This window comes from Quercus lobata, chromosome 5 (assembly GCF_001633185.2).
Source record: "Quercus lobata isolate SW786 chromosome 5, ValleyOak3.0 Primary Assembly, whole genome shotgun sequence".
NCBI classification, from domain to species: domain Eukaryota; kingdom Viridiplantae; phylum Streptophyta; class Magnoliopsida; order Fagales; family Fagaceae; genus Quercus; species Quercus lobata.
The window spans coordinates 51,005,115-51,021,615 of NC_044908.1; the positions used below are offsets into that span (position 1 = coordinate 51,005,115).

The 16,501-nt window shown below is 35.5% G+C and overlaps 1 protein-coding gene across 4 annotated transcripts; it reads left to right on the top strand.

The window, feature by feature from the left end:
* The first annotated feature begins 1,784 nt into the window (after positions 1-1,784).
* On the top strand, positions 1,785-16,191 carry LOC115989243. Of its 4 annotated transcripts, XR_004091850.1 has the most exons (10): positions 1,785-1,969; positions 2,100-2,259; positions 3,281-3,480; positions 9,793-9,883; positions 10,643-10,820; positions 11,776-11,963; positions 14,579-14,790; positions 14,874-15,175; positions 15,296-15,637; positions 15,752-16,191. XR_004091850.1 is itself a non-coding variant. In XM_031112910.1 (3 exons), the coding sequence occupies exons 1-3, from the start codon at positions 1,874-1,876 to the stop codon at positions 3,479-3,481; spliced, it is 420 nt and encodes a 139-aa protein (XP_030968770.1). In that variant the 5' UTR covers positions 1,785-1,873; the 3' UTR covers positions 3,482-3,671. The 4 variants fall into 4 exon arrangements, 2 of the variants coding, with proteins under 2 accessions (XP_030968770.1, XP_030968771.1); XR_004091849.1 differs by lacking the exons at positions 10,643-10,820; positions 11,776-11,963; positions 14,579-14,790; ... (1 more) ...; positions 15,296-15,637; positions 15,752-16,191 and adding an exon at positions 9,997-10,280 and having other exon boundaries at positions 1,785-1,932; XM_031112910.1 differs by lacking the exons at positions 9,793-9,883; positions 10,643-10,820; positions 11,776-11,963; ... (2 more) ...; positions 15,296-15,637; positions 15,752-16,191 and having other exon boundaries at positions 1,785-1,932; positions 3,281-3,671.
* The last annotated feature ends 310 nt before the right edge of the window (positions 16,192-16,501 follow it).

Below are 16,501 nucleotides of genomic sequence, written 5' to 3' on the forward strand. Positions count from 1 at the left end.
ATCTGAGAAGTTCATGTGAGATTGTATTTAATGTGCTTATGTCTGCACGTGAAAAGTTTTAAGGAGATGTTGACAGGATTTATTATAGTTGCATCTTACATTTAGTGTGTATTTGGAAGCATGTTTTCTGCCCCCACTCACCCACAGATTCCAGGAAGCTCAATTAATTGGATACATTAGGCATATAATGTTATCATTCTATTTGTTTTGAAGTTTAATATGTGTCACGGTGGCTTAATTTTCTAGCTGGTTGTGTGGGCGGAGACATATTAGCTTAAGTCAGTATTGTGAGTCATTTCCTCCCTCCTTCCTTTCAAATTCCACGTTATTACAAAATCATGTTTGTTGCAAGTTATTAAATTTTCTGGAATTGTTGGTGTTTTCTTGTCTTATTCATGTAATCATCATTTCATAGTACATAAAGGTTTCACTTTCAGAATGTTAGAGATGAAAATTTTAGAGAATGAAGAGGATGTGGAGGAAAGAAAAGTAGACAGGGATCAAGGATTCAAGGTTTATATAAAGGTTGTAATCCAGGAAGTGACTGGATCATGGTTGTAGCTCAAATACATATCTTAATTAATCAGAAAAATAGGTTGCAACGCAAGACTTCTTAGTTGGGTTTCATTCCATGACAGGCTAGAAAATTAGCACTTAGTTTTCAGAATGATTTTATTTTATTTCCTTTTAATATATGGTTGGAGAATTTTTCATTCAAAGAAGTGAATACGAATATTATAATGAGCAAGATGTGCTGTAATGACATTCATTTTGAGAATTTAGGTTGCAAAAGAAGGGTTTGGTTATGTCCTCTAAAACAAAGATTTAGGGAAGGAAAGATGTTAGTAAAGTTTGACTCTTCAAATTTAATCCAATTGTTAGAATTGTGGTTAAACGATTCAATTTTCCATTTCTTAACCATTTAAGCTTTTGAGACAAGTGGTAATTTATCGCCAATATATGTGAGCTCAATTAAGCATAAACTTATCTATCCCTTCTTTTTGGAAGGAAGGATAGATAAGTTTTTTTTTTTTTCATTGGTAAGTTACATGCACAAAGTGGGACTTGAATCCATGAGTTCACCTTTTATCCTATTCTTACAAGTAAAGAAGGCTCTGTTTGAGCTAGGGCTCATTGGCCTGGAGAGGGGCTAGAAGTGTAGCTCAGGTTTTGTTGATAGAACTAACAAGCTCAAAATTCCTACACAAGCTTGGCTTGTCTTTATTAACAACTGAGGTTGAAGTCTGAAGATCTGTAAAAAAGGTCTAGTTTAAGCTACATGGTTGTTCTGCTTGCTGCCTAAGCCTATTGTGAATGTTGGAGTCTATTTAGCTGCTTGATTTTATATAAAAAATTAATCAAATTGCTCTTTCACTTAAATAAGTTATGTGGCATCTTGTCAATTAATGTTGTAAGGTCACTGTAAATTTAAGACAAAGATCTCACTCTTTATGCCAGTGGCATATGTGAACTTTGCTGGCATAAATCCTGAGGTTTGTAATTTTTGGACCCTGTTCTTCCTACACTTCTATAATCGATCTGATAAGTTGATTTCTTTAGTGGTAGCATTGTTTCTTTTTAGAAAATATTTTGCTTAGCCCATTTGGAAATTATTTTAATTTCGTGCAGCCCTCCACTTTGTACTAAATTCATGCACTCACCATGTGAAGTGAAAGCACCTAAAACTTTAAGGGTTCATATGAATGCCTTACTTTTTTCAGATATTTCATATGATCCTTAGAGGTTGTCAGCTTGTAATAGAGGTATTTTTATATTACAGATTTACTGGGGACATGGTATATATGGCATTAAATCAGCATCAATTTTCTACTTTGGAAAGCATCCATCTCTTCTTAGTTTGGGGGAGTCTGCAATGCTTGCTGGGATTATACCTGCCCCAGAACTTCGTTCTCCACTCAGGGATCCTAGCAGGTCTGGTGCTACTATATACGTATTAATCCTACGTCTGGTAACCATTCCTTTCTGGAATTGTATTTATTGTATTGCATTGATTTTTGCACTATGTTCTTGATTCCCTCTATGTTTATTATGAATAATTACATACAAACCAAAATCTTGCATCTCACGTTTTCTCATAGGGGGAAGAGCTTCCAAGCAAGAGTCTTAAGGAGGATGGTGGAAGTTGGTTTTCTTGATATTGAAACGGCACTTTTGGTTGTGAAACAAGGTCTTCATCTGCATGTTTTTGTGTCAGAATATGCTGATGGATTCTTGCATCTATCACCCTTGCCTAAGGATGTAAGTTAATTCTTTCTATGCCTATTTTCAGAAGTTGGTTTCCTTCAAATTCATGCAACGCCTCTGCTATATGACTGTATTGAGGGTGGCAACTTTTTATTTTTTATTTTTTTTATTTTAGTGATTTTGGTAGTGAATTCATTTGACATGATGAATTATAAACAATTTATTTATTTATTATTACATATTTATAAATAAATCTACAATTGCTCTCTGATTTGTAGATGCATCTGCCCAGAATCCCATTGTTATGGCTTTGTATTATCATGAACCTTAACAGTTCCTTTTCTGTTTTACTTTTTAGAAATGCTATGTCATAACATTTTCACAATAAATCATAAGTGGCGGATTGTTACAGGTTATTATTGATGGGCAAAAAAGTAATTAAGTGATAAGTTTAAATTTGAACCATTAATAACTTACCACCTATGATTTGCTGTGAAAATGTTGTGGATGTAACATTTCTTTTTACTTTTTTGTTTTTTTAAAATGAGTTCTCTTAATTCTTGGGATTTTACTACAAGCAGGAAGGTCAGGATTTCGCTACAAAGGTAAAAAGAAGAAGAGCAAGGGGGATAATGCACGTCTGGCCCTGTTTGAATGTCCCATGATTTTTATTTATTTATTTTTTTCTATCGATGTCCCATGAAATTTAGTTGGTTTGATCTGTTTTGTATATAATATGAGCAGAATTCATAATTATAAACACGATGGTCCAAGACTGGCATCCATCGTCTTATATTACAAAAAGAATGGAAAACCAATGACAGTGCATTTTGTGAATTCTTTTAATTTGATGCTATCTCATTATTTATAGTGTCTACAATTTTTTTTTGGATGATCCAATATAAGTTGATGAAATAGTACCTTAGGGGAAAAAAATTACAAATGCATCAATTTAAATTTTCATACCCTTGATAATTTTTCTTTTCCCATTTTTTTTTCTTTGGTGTCTGGTTATGCATAAGAAATTTACGAAGTTATGCCGGACGTTAAAAAACTTGTTTGATTTGTTCACTAGGGACTGGGAGTATCCGACAAATTGAAGCGAGGAACTGACTCAGCTTTTAAGGTTGTGTGGGACTGGGAAAAAGAGAGCGTGACATGGGAAGCCTGGGAAGATATGGAAAGATGGTCCATCAAGTTGCAGGCCATTGGTCACATAAAACTTCAGAAAAACATTCTGGTTGTAGTGACAAAATGGATTTTTCGTAATAAATAGTAAGGATTGTCTTTTAATTTTTATGGTGCCTCTTAGAGCTTCATTAAACTAAACTCAATAAGTTGGATGTCTTCGCCTGCATTATTGCTAATTCAGCATGTCCTCTTTCACCATTTTATTAGGCACCAAACCTCAGAAAAATTGTTTGTGTGTGAATGTGTCTATAAGTGTTGTGGTAACTTTGCTCTCATATGGTTACTGTCAAATCCGGTCTTATTTGGAAGGGCTTCTAGGCTTTTGCAATAGTTTCATGTTGATAATTACTGACATCCAAGCCTTATTCCAAGTATTTTTTTAGTGGTGATCAAATTTTTTACTAAGTACTGTTGGTATATGATTAATGTAAAGTCATATTCCATAACAATGATCATTTTTAAATATATGATAACAAATGTAATAATCCTAAAACCACAGCCTGTGCTATTATATAAAATTACGGTTCATTGTATCCATGGTATTTTTATAATGTTCTGCTCAAACTCAAATTGTAAGATTGATAACAATTTGAGATTGGAGTAAAAGTATGACCACTGAAGAGGTCGGTGGATGTGCATTTTGGGGTGTGTGTATAGTCATATAGGCTATTGAGCATGTGAGATAGTGAACTAAAAGGAGCGGAAGATTCTAATGACGAGTCTTTCGGCATTTGCAGAACAAGACCCAAGTCGTTCGTAAATTAAAATGGTGGTATGAACTATGAAGGAGGGGATGAATCTTAAAAAGTTATGCTACATAGTGGTCAAATCACTAGTAGAGAAGGAATAAAGCCATATGAGGATGCTCACGATTAGGTAGTGTTACGTAGCACTGAAATCACTAATATGAAAGGGCAATGCTAAAGAGGACGTCAGAGTTGGATAAAGAAAATATGGTTTACTAATTCTAAACCTCAAGTTCTAAACCTCAACTCTAATATATTAGATATACTAGTAGAGTTATCTAGCATATTAGAGTTGGCTAATTTTCGGTCAACTCCACTCTACTCTCCCTCAATCCTAATTAGTGGTCTTAGGATACCGTTTTTCTTATTGTTGATGCTCGTTTTGGAAAGCCCAATAGCAGAAAGAAGCCCTACAATATGGACAGAGTAGAGTTAGTGGATTAATAAAAAAAACTATTAAGTCCGAATGGCAGGAACAATAGATTATAGGCTCATAAAGTAAATAAGTGGGCCTTGAGGAAAGTAATGGGTCTAAAGGAGCCTAGAGAGAGAAGTAGTAAACCCATGGGCATTATGAGATGTAGAAAAGTAAGAATGGGCTACAGCAAGCCCGACGTAATGAAGCAAGAAAGTAAGGGGTTAGTGGAAAGCCTATGAGCCCCAAGGATGAAGAATAAAGTAATTAGGTTAGGAAAGTCCAAAAGAGTTAGTAAAAGCCCATGGGAATGCAGAGTTAGAAAATAGGCCAAGGATATCCAAGGAAAGCAAATGGGCCAAGGATGTTTAGGAAGAAAGAAATGGGACAAAAGAGCCTACGAGCAATGTAATGGGTTAAGAAAGTCCAAAGTAGCATGAATATAAATCCAATGACCATATTGAATTATTAAGAGAAGAATAGACAGTAGGTCCAAAGTGGCCCAGCAAGCACAAGTTAAATAAAACCACGGTAGGAATGGCAGAGTGAGATGGTAGGAATGGCAACAAGACTATGGAAGGAGCAAAGAATGGGCTAAAAGGGGGAAAAAAAAAACTACGATCAAGCAAGGCCCATCCTTTGAAAGGAGCAAGCCAATAAAGAATGAAAGATCAGAAAATAGTTCATGCCATAAGAGGTCATGGATGAGTGGCAGAATGCATAGATGAGCCTTTAGACCATGACAAATGCATGAGCAGCAGACAAGCTTTCAACATACACTAGAAGTGGAGCACGCATAAGGCTTAGACATTACCAACCTGTACTCAACCAATATAAGAGTGGTGGGTCATGGACCAGAGGTAAGAGAGGGTATGGTCTGGCCATGGGGAGAAAAGAAAGCCTATTTAGGGGTTCTTGCTCATATTCTTTTGGGGATGATGTTCTGCTGGGATGACATATCACCCAAAAGAAGGTAAGATGAGTTGAAATCATTAGGTGCATGCCATGAGAGATAGCAAGAGAGAATGCTATGGTGAGCAAGTAAACAAAATAGTCTTCTTCGTCTGGCAATAGAAAGTGGCACAGCCAACACAGGTAAGTGGTGGCGGTTGGACAACTGACAAATTAGTGAGTGATCAGGAGGAACGCCCTAAACCAGACAAAAGTGGTTAAAGGCTAAAATAGTAATAACCAGTCACGACAGGCAGTATATAAAGGGTCCTTGCTGTGGATAGTAACACAACCACAACTAGAGCAACCTCTAGAGGAGGATCACTATACCACCATCATCATAACACCACATGAGTAAGCATTGAGAAAGAAAGAAAGGAAAAGACCAAATGCCAGCTCTGCAATGAATCTCGCCGACAATACACTTATCGTTGTTACCTCTGTGACTTCAACCTTCACGTCACATGTACTCCCTTAACGCCCACCATCGAATCTGAAGTCCACCACCGCCCATTAACCCCCTTTTGGAAGTGGATTACGTTCACTTGTGACCTTTGTGTCAAAGAAGTCAAGGGTATACCTAATCATTGTGACCTACGTGGTTTCTGGGTTCATAATAGTTGTGCTTTTTTGCCACGCAGATTCAAACTTATATGTCACGAGCACCTCCTCCACCTCACCCATTCTTATCTTGAAGTTGGACTCCATCAATCTGACTCCCGATTTTGTCTGATCTGTGCTCAAAAAGTGAATACAAACTATGGGTTTTACTTTTGCTCCAGATGCGATTTCGTTGCTCACATTGATTGTGCTACAGACTACAGATATAGGGAGTACATAAATTTGCAGGAACTTAAAGAGGAGGAGAATGAAGATTCAGAGCTCGATCAGTCTGTTTACTTGGCAACTTATGAAGTCAAAAATATCAAAGTGGGGGAGGACGGAACTGAAATAGCCACAGAAATCCAACAAGTTAGTCACGAGCATGACTTAAAGCTTTCAGATGATGAGGTTCTGAATAATGAAAAATGCAATGAGTGCGTGCAAGCTATTTTCCCTCCTTTTTATAGTTGTGTAAATTGTAGTTTTTTTCTACATAAATCTTGTGCTAAATTACCTAGAAAAAACGACACTTGCTTCATCAACACCCACTTACCCTCTTCCCAAAGTCACCTTATGGGAGGAATAAGATATTTGAGTGTTATGCCTGTAAACGTTGTTGCAATGGCTTCATCTATTTGTGTGTCAGTGTGACATGCTGGTTTAATCTTGATATTTCATGTAGTTTAATCTTAGACATCCTTACCCACCCTGGTCATGAGCATCGACTTCTTCTCTCAAGCATAGAATCTAAACATAATTGTAGTTGTTGTGATTCTAAAACTTACCCAATATTCCGTTGTACCACTTGTGAATTTGCTTTGGACATAAAATGCACTACACTACCACAAGTCATAGGGTACAAACAACATGACCACCCCTTTACTCTCTATTATATTGCTGAAGATGACTCCGATAAATATTATTGTGATATCTGTGAAGAAGAAAGAGACCCAAAGCATTGGTTTTACTATTGTGTGAATTGTAGTTATCCTGCCCATCCCAAATGTATCCTTGGGAAACACCCAAAGTGCAAATTTGGAGTTTCTCACACATTTGATTCTCACCCACATCCTCTTACTTTCATTGTAGAAACTAAAGACCACCCTCAATGTAACAGATGTAATGGTTCTTGTGTAGAGTTGATATATCAATGTGCTCCATGTAATTTCAACATGCACTATAATTGTTTATGAAAAAGACAAATAAAGGTTTTTATTTTTATTTATATATTTGTCCTTTTGGGTTGGGCCTTTGTTCTTATTATCAAATTGAATTTTTTATTACGATAATCCATTAGTGTAGTTTACGGGAGAACTTTTATTTATTTTGAGTTTAAGCTCATTAGTATTGTTGTTTTGTACCTCTCAAATGGCCAAAACAATTAACATGTTGTAACATTTGTTAAAATAGATTTCAATTATACAAGCAACTTACTCTATTCTTCATTGAACCTACCAATCTTGATGCTGGCAACAAGCCTGAGGGTTTAAAAAAAAAAAAAAAAAATGTTTGGGTGTCTTGAACAATATTTGATCTTGTTGTTGGTGTGTATCTATGTTTAGGTGTTGGGACATTGGTCAATTGCCGATGATGTGACCATTTTGGGGCTATGGTTGGTGTTTGGGGTCTATCCTACCTTTTTGACAAAACTTCTTAGAAACCTCAAGTCTTTGTTGCATTAATTGCATAATATACAAGCTACTTATGCTCATAAATTTAGAAATGCAGCATTTTTTTTTTTGTTATTTTGTTGGAACCATAATTAATAGTTATTCCTAAATACAAATTCTTTTAAGTTATATGGAATAATCTAGAAGTAATTGTTAGTCAAATGTGAAGTTGGTCTTTGCTTCTAAAAGATGTCTACTATTTTGTTTAAATAATGTCCAATATGCCAAAAATATCAACTTTGCTGCATTCCAAGTATGGAGAATTTGCCTAATGTGCTCATCTTATTCTCAAGTTCTCACACTCTTGCATTTTTTAGGAAATCTTATTTTCTTTTATTTATTTATTTTTAAGTGTTGGGAGTTCTTCACTTTTTCATCTTCAATATCTATACTGTGTTTATGTTTGTTCATTTTCTTGCTTCTACACAATTAGTACAACTTTAAATTTTAATGCCATTGTTATAACTTAGGCACAGAGCAGTTGTTACTTGTTACAAAAGTTAAACGGAACATATTCTTATAATCAATATGGAAATGTTTTTCTTAGAAGATCAAAAACCCAATTGCTATAATGGTCTGTGTAATGGTTTGGATCAACCAATTACTCCAATGTGGTGGAGGGAATGTGCCTTGCTCACTTTTTTTGTTTTATGAAATGGCTGTCTTCTGTGGCACAGCTTTGGTCGCACTTAAGATTGTATTCCATTGAGCGTTATTTTGTTTAGAATAACAAAAAATGTGACTAGTACATTGGAGTCATTCCACCTCCGTTTTATAGTTGTACGAAGTGTAGCTTCTTTCCCCATAAATCTTGTATTAATCTACACTTGAAAAAAGCTGCATTGACTCACTCACCTCCCAAAGACACTATACAAGACTAATTGTAATAACTTCAATCTGCGTACAAAGGATATGTAATAAAATGTCCAAGCATTTGTTCTTCTAGTTATTTTCTCAATTAAGGGCTTGCAGTCATAAAAGCTTAGGTTACCGAGGACTAGAGGCATACCTTGATATCCAACTAGGAGACTACCTTCCTTAAAGTGAAGAGCAACCAAAATCTGGTTCTTTAGGCCAGCAGATACACCTACACAAATATTAATCTACAAGCCAAAAATCACTTTAAAGTCTTCCAAACACTTTACACTAATTGGAATGGGAGTAAATCAGCTCTTGGGAAAATCATTTAGTTTGCAAAATAAAGATTAATAAGCTGCATATTCTCATCTGGGATTGAATTTGAATTCCTTGCAACCAAGAATCCTTTTTTTTAGCATCTAAGTTAGGAACCCCATTGCTAGCAAAAACAAATAAGGTGTGTGTGTGTGTGAACATGGATAAAAAGCAATAAACTCCAATATGCAAGAGTTGTGAAAATCCATAAAAACTAAAAAAAATTAAACTTGCACACATTCCATTCATATTTCATTCCTAACAAAATTAACACATCATATTATATATAATTAAAATTGGGTCATAAAAATCGTGGTTCATTCGCTTTCTGATAGTGCCTTACATTCATTGTACATACAGGTGAAGAACTTAGCAGAGTAAATAAGTTAAAGCAACTCTATGCTTAGATGATTAATTTGCTATCAATTTTAAAACATGTAAGGTGAAAGGTACTCTAACCAGGATCAGTTTTGCTGTGATTTCACAAATTGCTTTTGCAGTTAAAACTTGATTTCGTCATTGTATTCCTACAAGAAGATTACAAAAGCAAGCACATTGCGTGAAATATTTCCTCCTGGAAGCGTTTTTTGGTTTTTGGTTTATTTGTTTCTCAGAAGATGTTTATATTTATATCCACTCTTCACTGCCAAATTTTATACACTACGTGTAGTGCTTCCTTGTTCTGAGCTTTTCAGCTTTGTGCCTAAGTAACTGGATAGGATAAATCTGCATAAACTAATACTTCGCTCTGAAATCTGGTCCTTATTACATAGAGAATGGTCTTTCTCTTGAACAAACTGGTCCATTGATTTTCTGCTCTCTCTGGTATCTCTTGCAGATTGTGAAGTTGATGGGTGAAAGTGAAACTGCACAAGTATTGATCAAAAAACAAAAAGCTGAGAGCTGTGACACACATAGCTACTTATCAGGTATGTTTCATTATTTTGCTTACTTGCCTATGGGAAATTTAGGTTTTTTTTAGTGGCATTTCCTTCAAAGTAACTTCCCACTGTGTGATAGATTTTTCCTGGTTTCTTCACAGAATCACATTATTGGGCTACAATCTATGACAAATTACAAGTTTGGAGGTGCTTACACATTTGACTGTCGCACACACCCCCTTACTTTCATTGAGGAACTAAAGTCCACCTTAAATGTGATTATTGTGTTGGTACTTGCATAGAGTTGATATACCAATGTTCCCAGTGTAATTTCAACATACATTGTGGATGTTTATAGAAAGGACAAATCTGGTTTTAGTTTTTATTATATATTTTTCTTTTGGGTTGAGCCTTAGTTATTTATTATCAAATTGAATGTTTTATTGTGACAATCCATTAGTTTAGATTACAGAGGACTTTTATTGAAGTGGATTACGTTCACTTATGACCTTTGTGCCAAAGAAGTCAAGGCTATACCTAATCATTGTGACCTATGTATCGATTAGGTAGTGTATCCATTACTCATAAATAGAGACCATTAGCAATATTCAAAACCATGCTCAAAAGAGGACCTGTTACAGGATGAAAATGAAAATTTATTCTATAAATGAGCAAACAGATGAGGTATTCTCACCTCCAATGGAGGATTCATTTTAGAGATTTATTTGTCTCAAGATTACCTTTTTTAATATTATATTAAAGATGAAAACTATATGAAATGATGTATTGATATATTATTTATCGTAGTGGTTTTGAGAGGGGGTTTAAGGGTAAACCTTCACCTAGGCTTGTGAAGATGGACATGTTTGCAACACTGACCCGAGATCCAAGCAAGCTTGCTCAGCTCGATCTGCATCATCCTTTATTTTTGACAACTGGGTAAAGTCGTTATAAGCCTCCAGAACAATTAGAATCGTACAAATTGGTATGCCATTGTAACTGTACTGGCAATGTTTGATTTTTGAAGCACAATTCTTATTCTATTTCAATTTCTAAAAGCAAGCTCACTTATTGCATTTAAGACTACTTTTCAAGTTGAAAAAGTTATTCATCCTGTGCTAAAAACAAACATGACAATTATGTTTTTCACTTGTCTAAAAGTTCTTCATAATTAAAAGCTTACTTTCATGGTATTTTCCACTAAAGGCAAGTTTTAGCTTCAGTTTTGTTGCTGGCAATTTGTTCTATTTGAGAATTTTGAATAACTTTAAGGCACATAAACCTTAATTGGGCATTGTTTTTTAATCATCAAAGGTACTTTGACACTGGAAACAGTCAAATGATCAAATCTCAGTTTTGGTATTACTTTTCTGTCTTTTTTATCTTTGAAAGGAGGAATCTTGGATACTTTTTTTATTGTTTTTAAATTTGACTCAACAAAATCACTTGCCAGGATTCAATTTTTAACAATATAAATTCAAAAACCAAACATAAAGTACCAAATTTAATACAACTTTGTATTGTGATCATAAAGTATCAAATGACACTTCCTCCCCTTTTAATCACAAGGAAAAGGGTGAGGTTGTGACTCATGGGTTCAAGAATCACCGGCTGTGTGTATAGACTGTATAGTTACCAATAAAAAAAAAAAAAAAAAAAAAAATTACTGAAGAAGCATCTGGTCAAATTTTAAAATTTTGGAAAGAACTTTGAAATTTTCTGTGTGTGTCAATTTTGGGCTGTGTTTTGAGCTGGTCACCATGATATCTTTTGGTGCTTATTAGAAAATTTTGATCAATACCACCCCTAAGACATGGTTACATTTATATGCTCTATATACTCAAAATCTAGGTATTAGGTTCTGATAACTGTCGTTAATTGATTTTTAATGGTAATCCCATTGCTCTTTGTAATTTCAAATTTCCATCTCTTGTTTACAGATTTGTGAATCAAAACTCAAACCATTGTATTTGGTTGCCCTTCTAAAAAATTTAGGAGGAGAGAAGTGCATTGTTTTTACATCTTCTATGGAATCAACTCATCATCTATGCACCTTACTAAATTTTTTTGGTGATCTACAAATCAAGATCAAGGAGTATTCAAGTCTTCAACATCAATCTGTAATAAGGTAATTTCTGGTTTAACTTGTTAATGGCATTCATGTTAAACTACTTGATTCTTCCCAGATTGGAGAGAAAAAAGGGAAAAAAAAAAAAAAAACTTTAGCTGTATACTGACTGCTACTGATAAGCATAAAAACATGTGGCAAGAATGAATGAAGGGTGTCCAGACGATGGGAACTAAAAATCTCAATTTAATTTTCCCCGTTTTGTAATGAAATTTTCAGTTTCACTATTTTGGAAGTCGTGGGAAAATTTAAGAGGTCTGAGCTTTGAAAGTGCTTTGATTTATTAGAAATATTTTCACTGTCAGTTATGCCTATTTTGGTTTCCATGGCTAAGTGGCTTATAACTGAAGGATAATCCATTAGTTGAAAACATCCATTGACTTGTCATTTGAGCCTCTAATGGGATGGGAGCTCCACCAGGCTGACTGCCCATGCAGATTGATGTTTGCATCTTATCTATGGGTAATCCGTAATTGTGAGCTGAATGAGTGTTTGTGTACCATTTCTTTTTCGAAAAACACTGGTTATCTGTGTCTTTAGAACAAGTCCTACCTTTGGATTCTTGTTTCCTAGTTTTTTTAACAATAATAATAACAACATAAAGATCACAGATACATTAGGGTCATAAGAACATTAGTATGGCGCATTACAAAATTCTAGGTGTAGCCAGTTACAGTGGATAGGTATTTTTGGTAGCTAAAGAGGCCATATCATCAACATCAGACAAAATAACTCTAGGAACTAACGTTATGCTAAATTTCATCCCTTGCTGCTGCAAAGCTTTCAGGTCTGTAAGCATCATTAGATCCTGCCAAAAAGGTTTTCTTTTATTGTTGCAAACTTCCTTCACATATTTGCATCTTGTGAGCACTATGATATGATGAAAGCCCAGTTCTTTAGCTTTCAAAAGAGCTCCCACCGGTGCTTCCTTGGTTGCTGTTAGTGGGGTGTCAAAACCATTCCTATTGCATCCTCTAAAGATCTTTTCTTCCTTCCTTATTTGGTGTTTTAAAAGCATAACTGCTCCTTCTGGTCTATCGGTCCCTATGGCTTCCAATTTTGACAAGTAATTGCCAATTTTCTAGTATCCACAACAAAATCTTTGGGCTGCAAAGAAGATTTTGAGAGGTTAGTATTATCTCAATGGGATTAGGGCTTTTACCTTCATGTACGACCTGGTTTCTGTGATTGTAGATTGTCCATAAGGTGTAAATAGAGCTTGTGAGGTGTTCAAGTTCTCCTGATCCAACCTTTTGTTTTCCAAAATACATCTTGCAAACGATCGACTCACCAAGATTTGGTTGAGATTGGCAGTTTTAATGGAAATATACAATTATGGAGAAGTTTCCATATAAAAGTGAGGATTTTTAATGGTAGCTTCACTTTCCATAACACACTCAGAACACTGCTATGAATGTCTAGTTGTCTTGTACCTGTTGGATTATCAGCCATAAAGTTCTTATGTGGCAACTCATAAGCTTTATTAACTGGGAATTCTCCAGAGATGGAGTGTTTCCACAAGACTTTGTCCCTTCCCCCTTCTGTGTTTGTTAGAGGAATGTGCAAAATTTGATTGCAAGTGGGTTGCTGGTATAGAGACCTGACAGTGTCAAACTTCCAACTATGGGATGAGCTATTAATCAGGTCAGCAACAACATGGATGTTTTGATTCCCTTTGTCAAGTTTTGAGAATAATTGAGTGACCAAGATGGGCAGTTCTATAACCATTGGGAAAGTATTTTCCTTTAAGAGCTTTGTCTAAAAGTGAATTGGGGTGTTGGATAATTCTCCAATATTGTTTAGCAAGCATTGCTTGGTTCAAGAAGCTAAAATTCTTTTAGCCAAGGCCTCCTTCCTTTTTGGGTTGACAAATTGTATCCTAATTAATAAGATGGAGTTTCTTTAGGTGGGGTTCATGACCCCACCAAAAAGCTCTAGTGAGGGAGTCTAACTTCTTACAAACAGTTTCAGGGACCCTAAAGCAGGAAAAGGTGTAAAGGGGCATGGATTGCAGTATAGAAGAAATAAGAGTAGTTCTGCCAGCTTGGGACAGAAGTTTGGCGTTCCAGCATTGTAATTTAGACCTAATGACACAATATTTCTAGCAGATTCACCCTCTCCCAATATTTCTCAAAACCATCTGACCTAATGACAATATTTTTGTTAATGTAAGAGTGGCATTGGGTGTGTAAAGGTTTTTAGATTGTGAGTCTTGTTTATGATGTAATAGGATTTGGGAGAATTTTTGTTTCTGACATTTGTGTGTGATGCTTGTGAGAGTGTGCTAATTTGATTGAGGTTTTGTTGAACATGGTTGCAATCCATATTATTGATAGTAGATTTTGATTGGTGTTGTTGCTCATGGACTGCATGCAGTTGACTGAACCATGCTTAATATTGTTATCTTGTAATGATTTTTTTTTTAAAAATTGTTCGTGTGAATTTGCTCTCACTAGCTCCAAATCAAAAGAAGTTTTACTGACACCTATTATATATCAAATGGCTTTGTAGGACAACCTCCTCTATGTCATTATTGTTAGTTTCAACATTTCTGATATATATTTACATTCCGTTATTTTCATCTTTGTGGTAATTCAATTTGTAGTATATATCAGGCAAGGATGATTTGTTCGTCCAATTCACTTGGATGCTTAACATTATGTAGAAGCCCTTTGTACTTTGTCGTTTACTCAATAATGAAGAAAAGAGTAACAAAGGTGGACCTGCAAAGTCTAAGCCAGCACTGTCTGATGTTACAGAACTTGTTCAGAGTAACAATGACAACGACTATGATAAAGCATATGTTGCAGAAAATCAAGCAGCAAAAGTGAGATAATTTTTTTTTTTTTTTGGAATAGAGAAGTATAGTAAATTAAACAAGTACTTGTGCACTCATGTTTCTTTCGTCAGGTTGATTTAAGTGAGGACATAGAACTTCTCATGGGTGCGTTCTATGTCCCTCCAGAGGACTCTCCATCCAGTTTACCCCTCACCACTCCTGATGTTTCAGCTCCGATCACTGTCAAAACTTCTCATAAAGAAACCCAATCTGTACCAACATTGGCTCCAGCATCTCAAGAATTGCCGGAGCAACTGAATACCGTCCTATTAATTGCATAACAAGATTTGACAATGCAGCACCCCTTGCATGTAACGATGATTATTATGCATGTGCTTCGGAAAATCTAGTGGCAGAAGTAAATACTACAGAAGTGAGAATGAATTTTACTTTCAGCTTAAAACAGTTGTCAATGTTATTATTTTGTGGGAATTGAAAGTGCAGATAACTAAAAATATATACTTATCTCAGTTATTCATTTGTCTTCCATCAGGTTGACCTCGATCTGGATATGGACGAAGCCTTCGAAATGTTCTATATCCCTCCAACAGGGCCATTAGATTGCAACCTTTTCTCCCCATCAACTTTAACCTCCGTTACTGCTGTTTCATATCCTTCCACAGCTGAAGCTTCTCTTGAAGCACAGTCTATGCCAGCCCCAGCTTCAGTGTTTCCAGAATTAGGCAGTGAAGCTGACAATTATCGCACAAGTTTTCGATGTCTTCCTGAAGAAAAATATGATGGAATAACAACTAAGACTATAGTGCCCATTGAGTACAATGGTTATAACACTTATGTTGCAAAAAAACAAGTGGCAGAAGTGACATCTGATGTGGTGAGGAAAGAATTAAATTCGAGCATAAAACAATAACATCTTTCTTCCAAGGGTAGTTAACTAGTTAAGTACCTAACTTATTAATTATGTTTCTAACATCAGGCTGATTTTCAGGTGGAGGCAGGCTCAAATATGTTCCTGACACACCACAGCCACTAGGTTGCGACATGTTATCCCCATTACACTCGAATTTAATTCTTTCCTCACCACATCAGATGCCACTTCTGCCACTATTGGGTCAAACAAAACTCAAATGGAGTATGCCCAATAGTCGGCTCGATTCAGTCTGTTTTCAAAGAGTTGTGTCCATTGCCAAACAGTTGCCATCTCTTGAGTTCACACCCTTTGGTTGTCTATATAAAGGGGTCAAAAGCCCATTTGTGCATGTGACATAATTTTTCACTTACACGTGGTGTTGTAGAGAACAATACATAGAGAAATATCTCTTTATTTTGCTCATCAATTTCATCAAAGCATTTAGATTGTAAATGCTGTGTGTTTTGTTCTCATAAACAAACATCATTGTTGAGTCTCAATAATACAGATTATGAATATGGGAGACTTTGATTTTATTTATTTTTTTAACAATAGAAAAACCCTCTTTAATCGAATAGTGTGTGGATTGTGGAATGCAAACTGTAAGGTTGAATTTAATCAACCATCTTATTGGCTTTATTCCGTGCCAAATTTACTTGTATTTCAGCATTTAGTAACCCTGTATTTAGGTGAGTTTTGTTGTAAGGGTAGTGAGTGAGATAGAGTGATTAAATGCTCAAGAGTGTGCAAGAAAACAGAGTCTTGCGGCTTGATCTCACGGGTGACTCGCAGCTGCAAGCCACCAGAAGTAGCATATATGCCAAGCAT

Excerpts from the sequence above, each read along its gene's own strand:
- LOC115989243 (XM_031112910.1), top strand. The coding sequence starts at position 1,874 with ATGCTTGCTGGGATTATACCTGCCCCAGAACTTCGTTCTCCACTCAGG. Across the intron at positions 1,933-2,099 it reads CCACTCAGGGATCCTAGCAG|GGGGAAGAGCTTCCAAGCAA; the intron begins GTCTGGTGCTAC and ends GTTTTCTCATAG. Across the intron at positions 2,260-3,280 it reads TATCACCCTTGCCTAAGGAT|GGACTGGGAGTATCCGACAA; the intron begins GTAAGTTAATTC and ends TTTGTTCACTAG.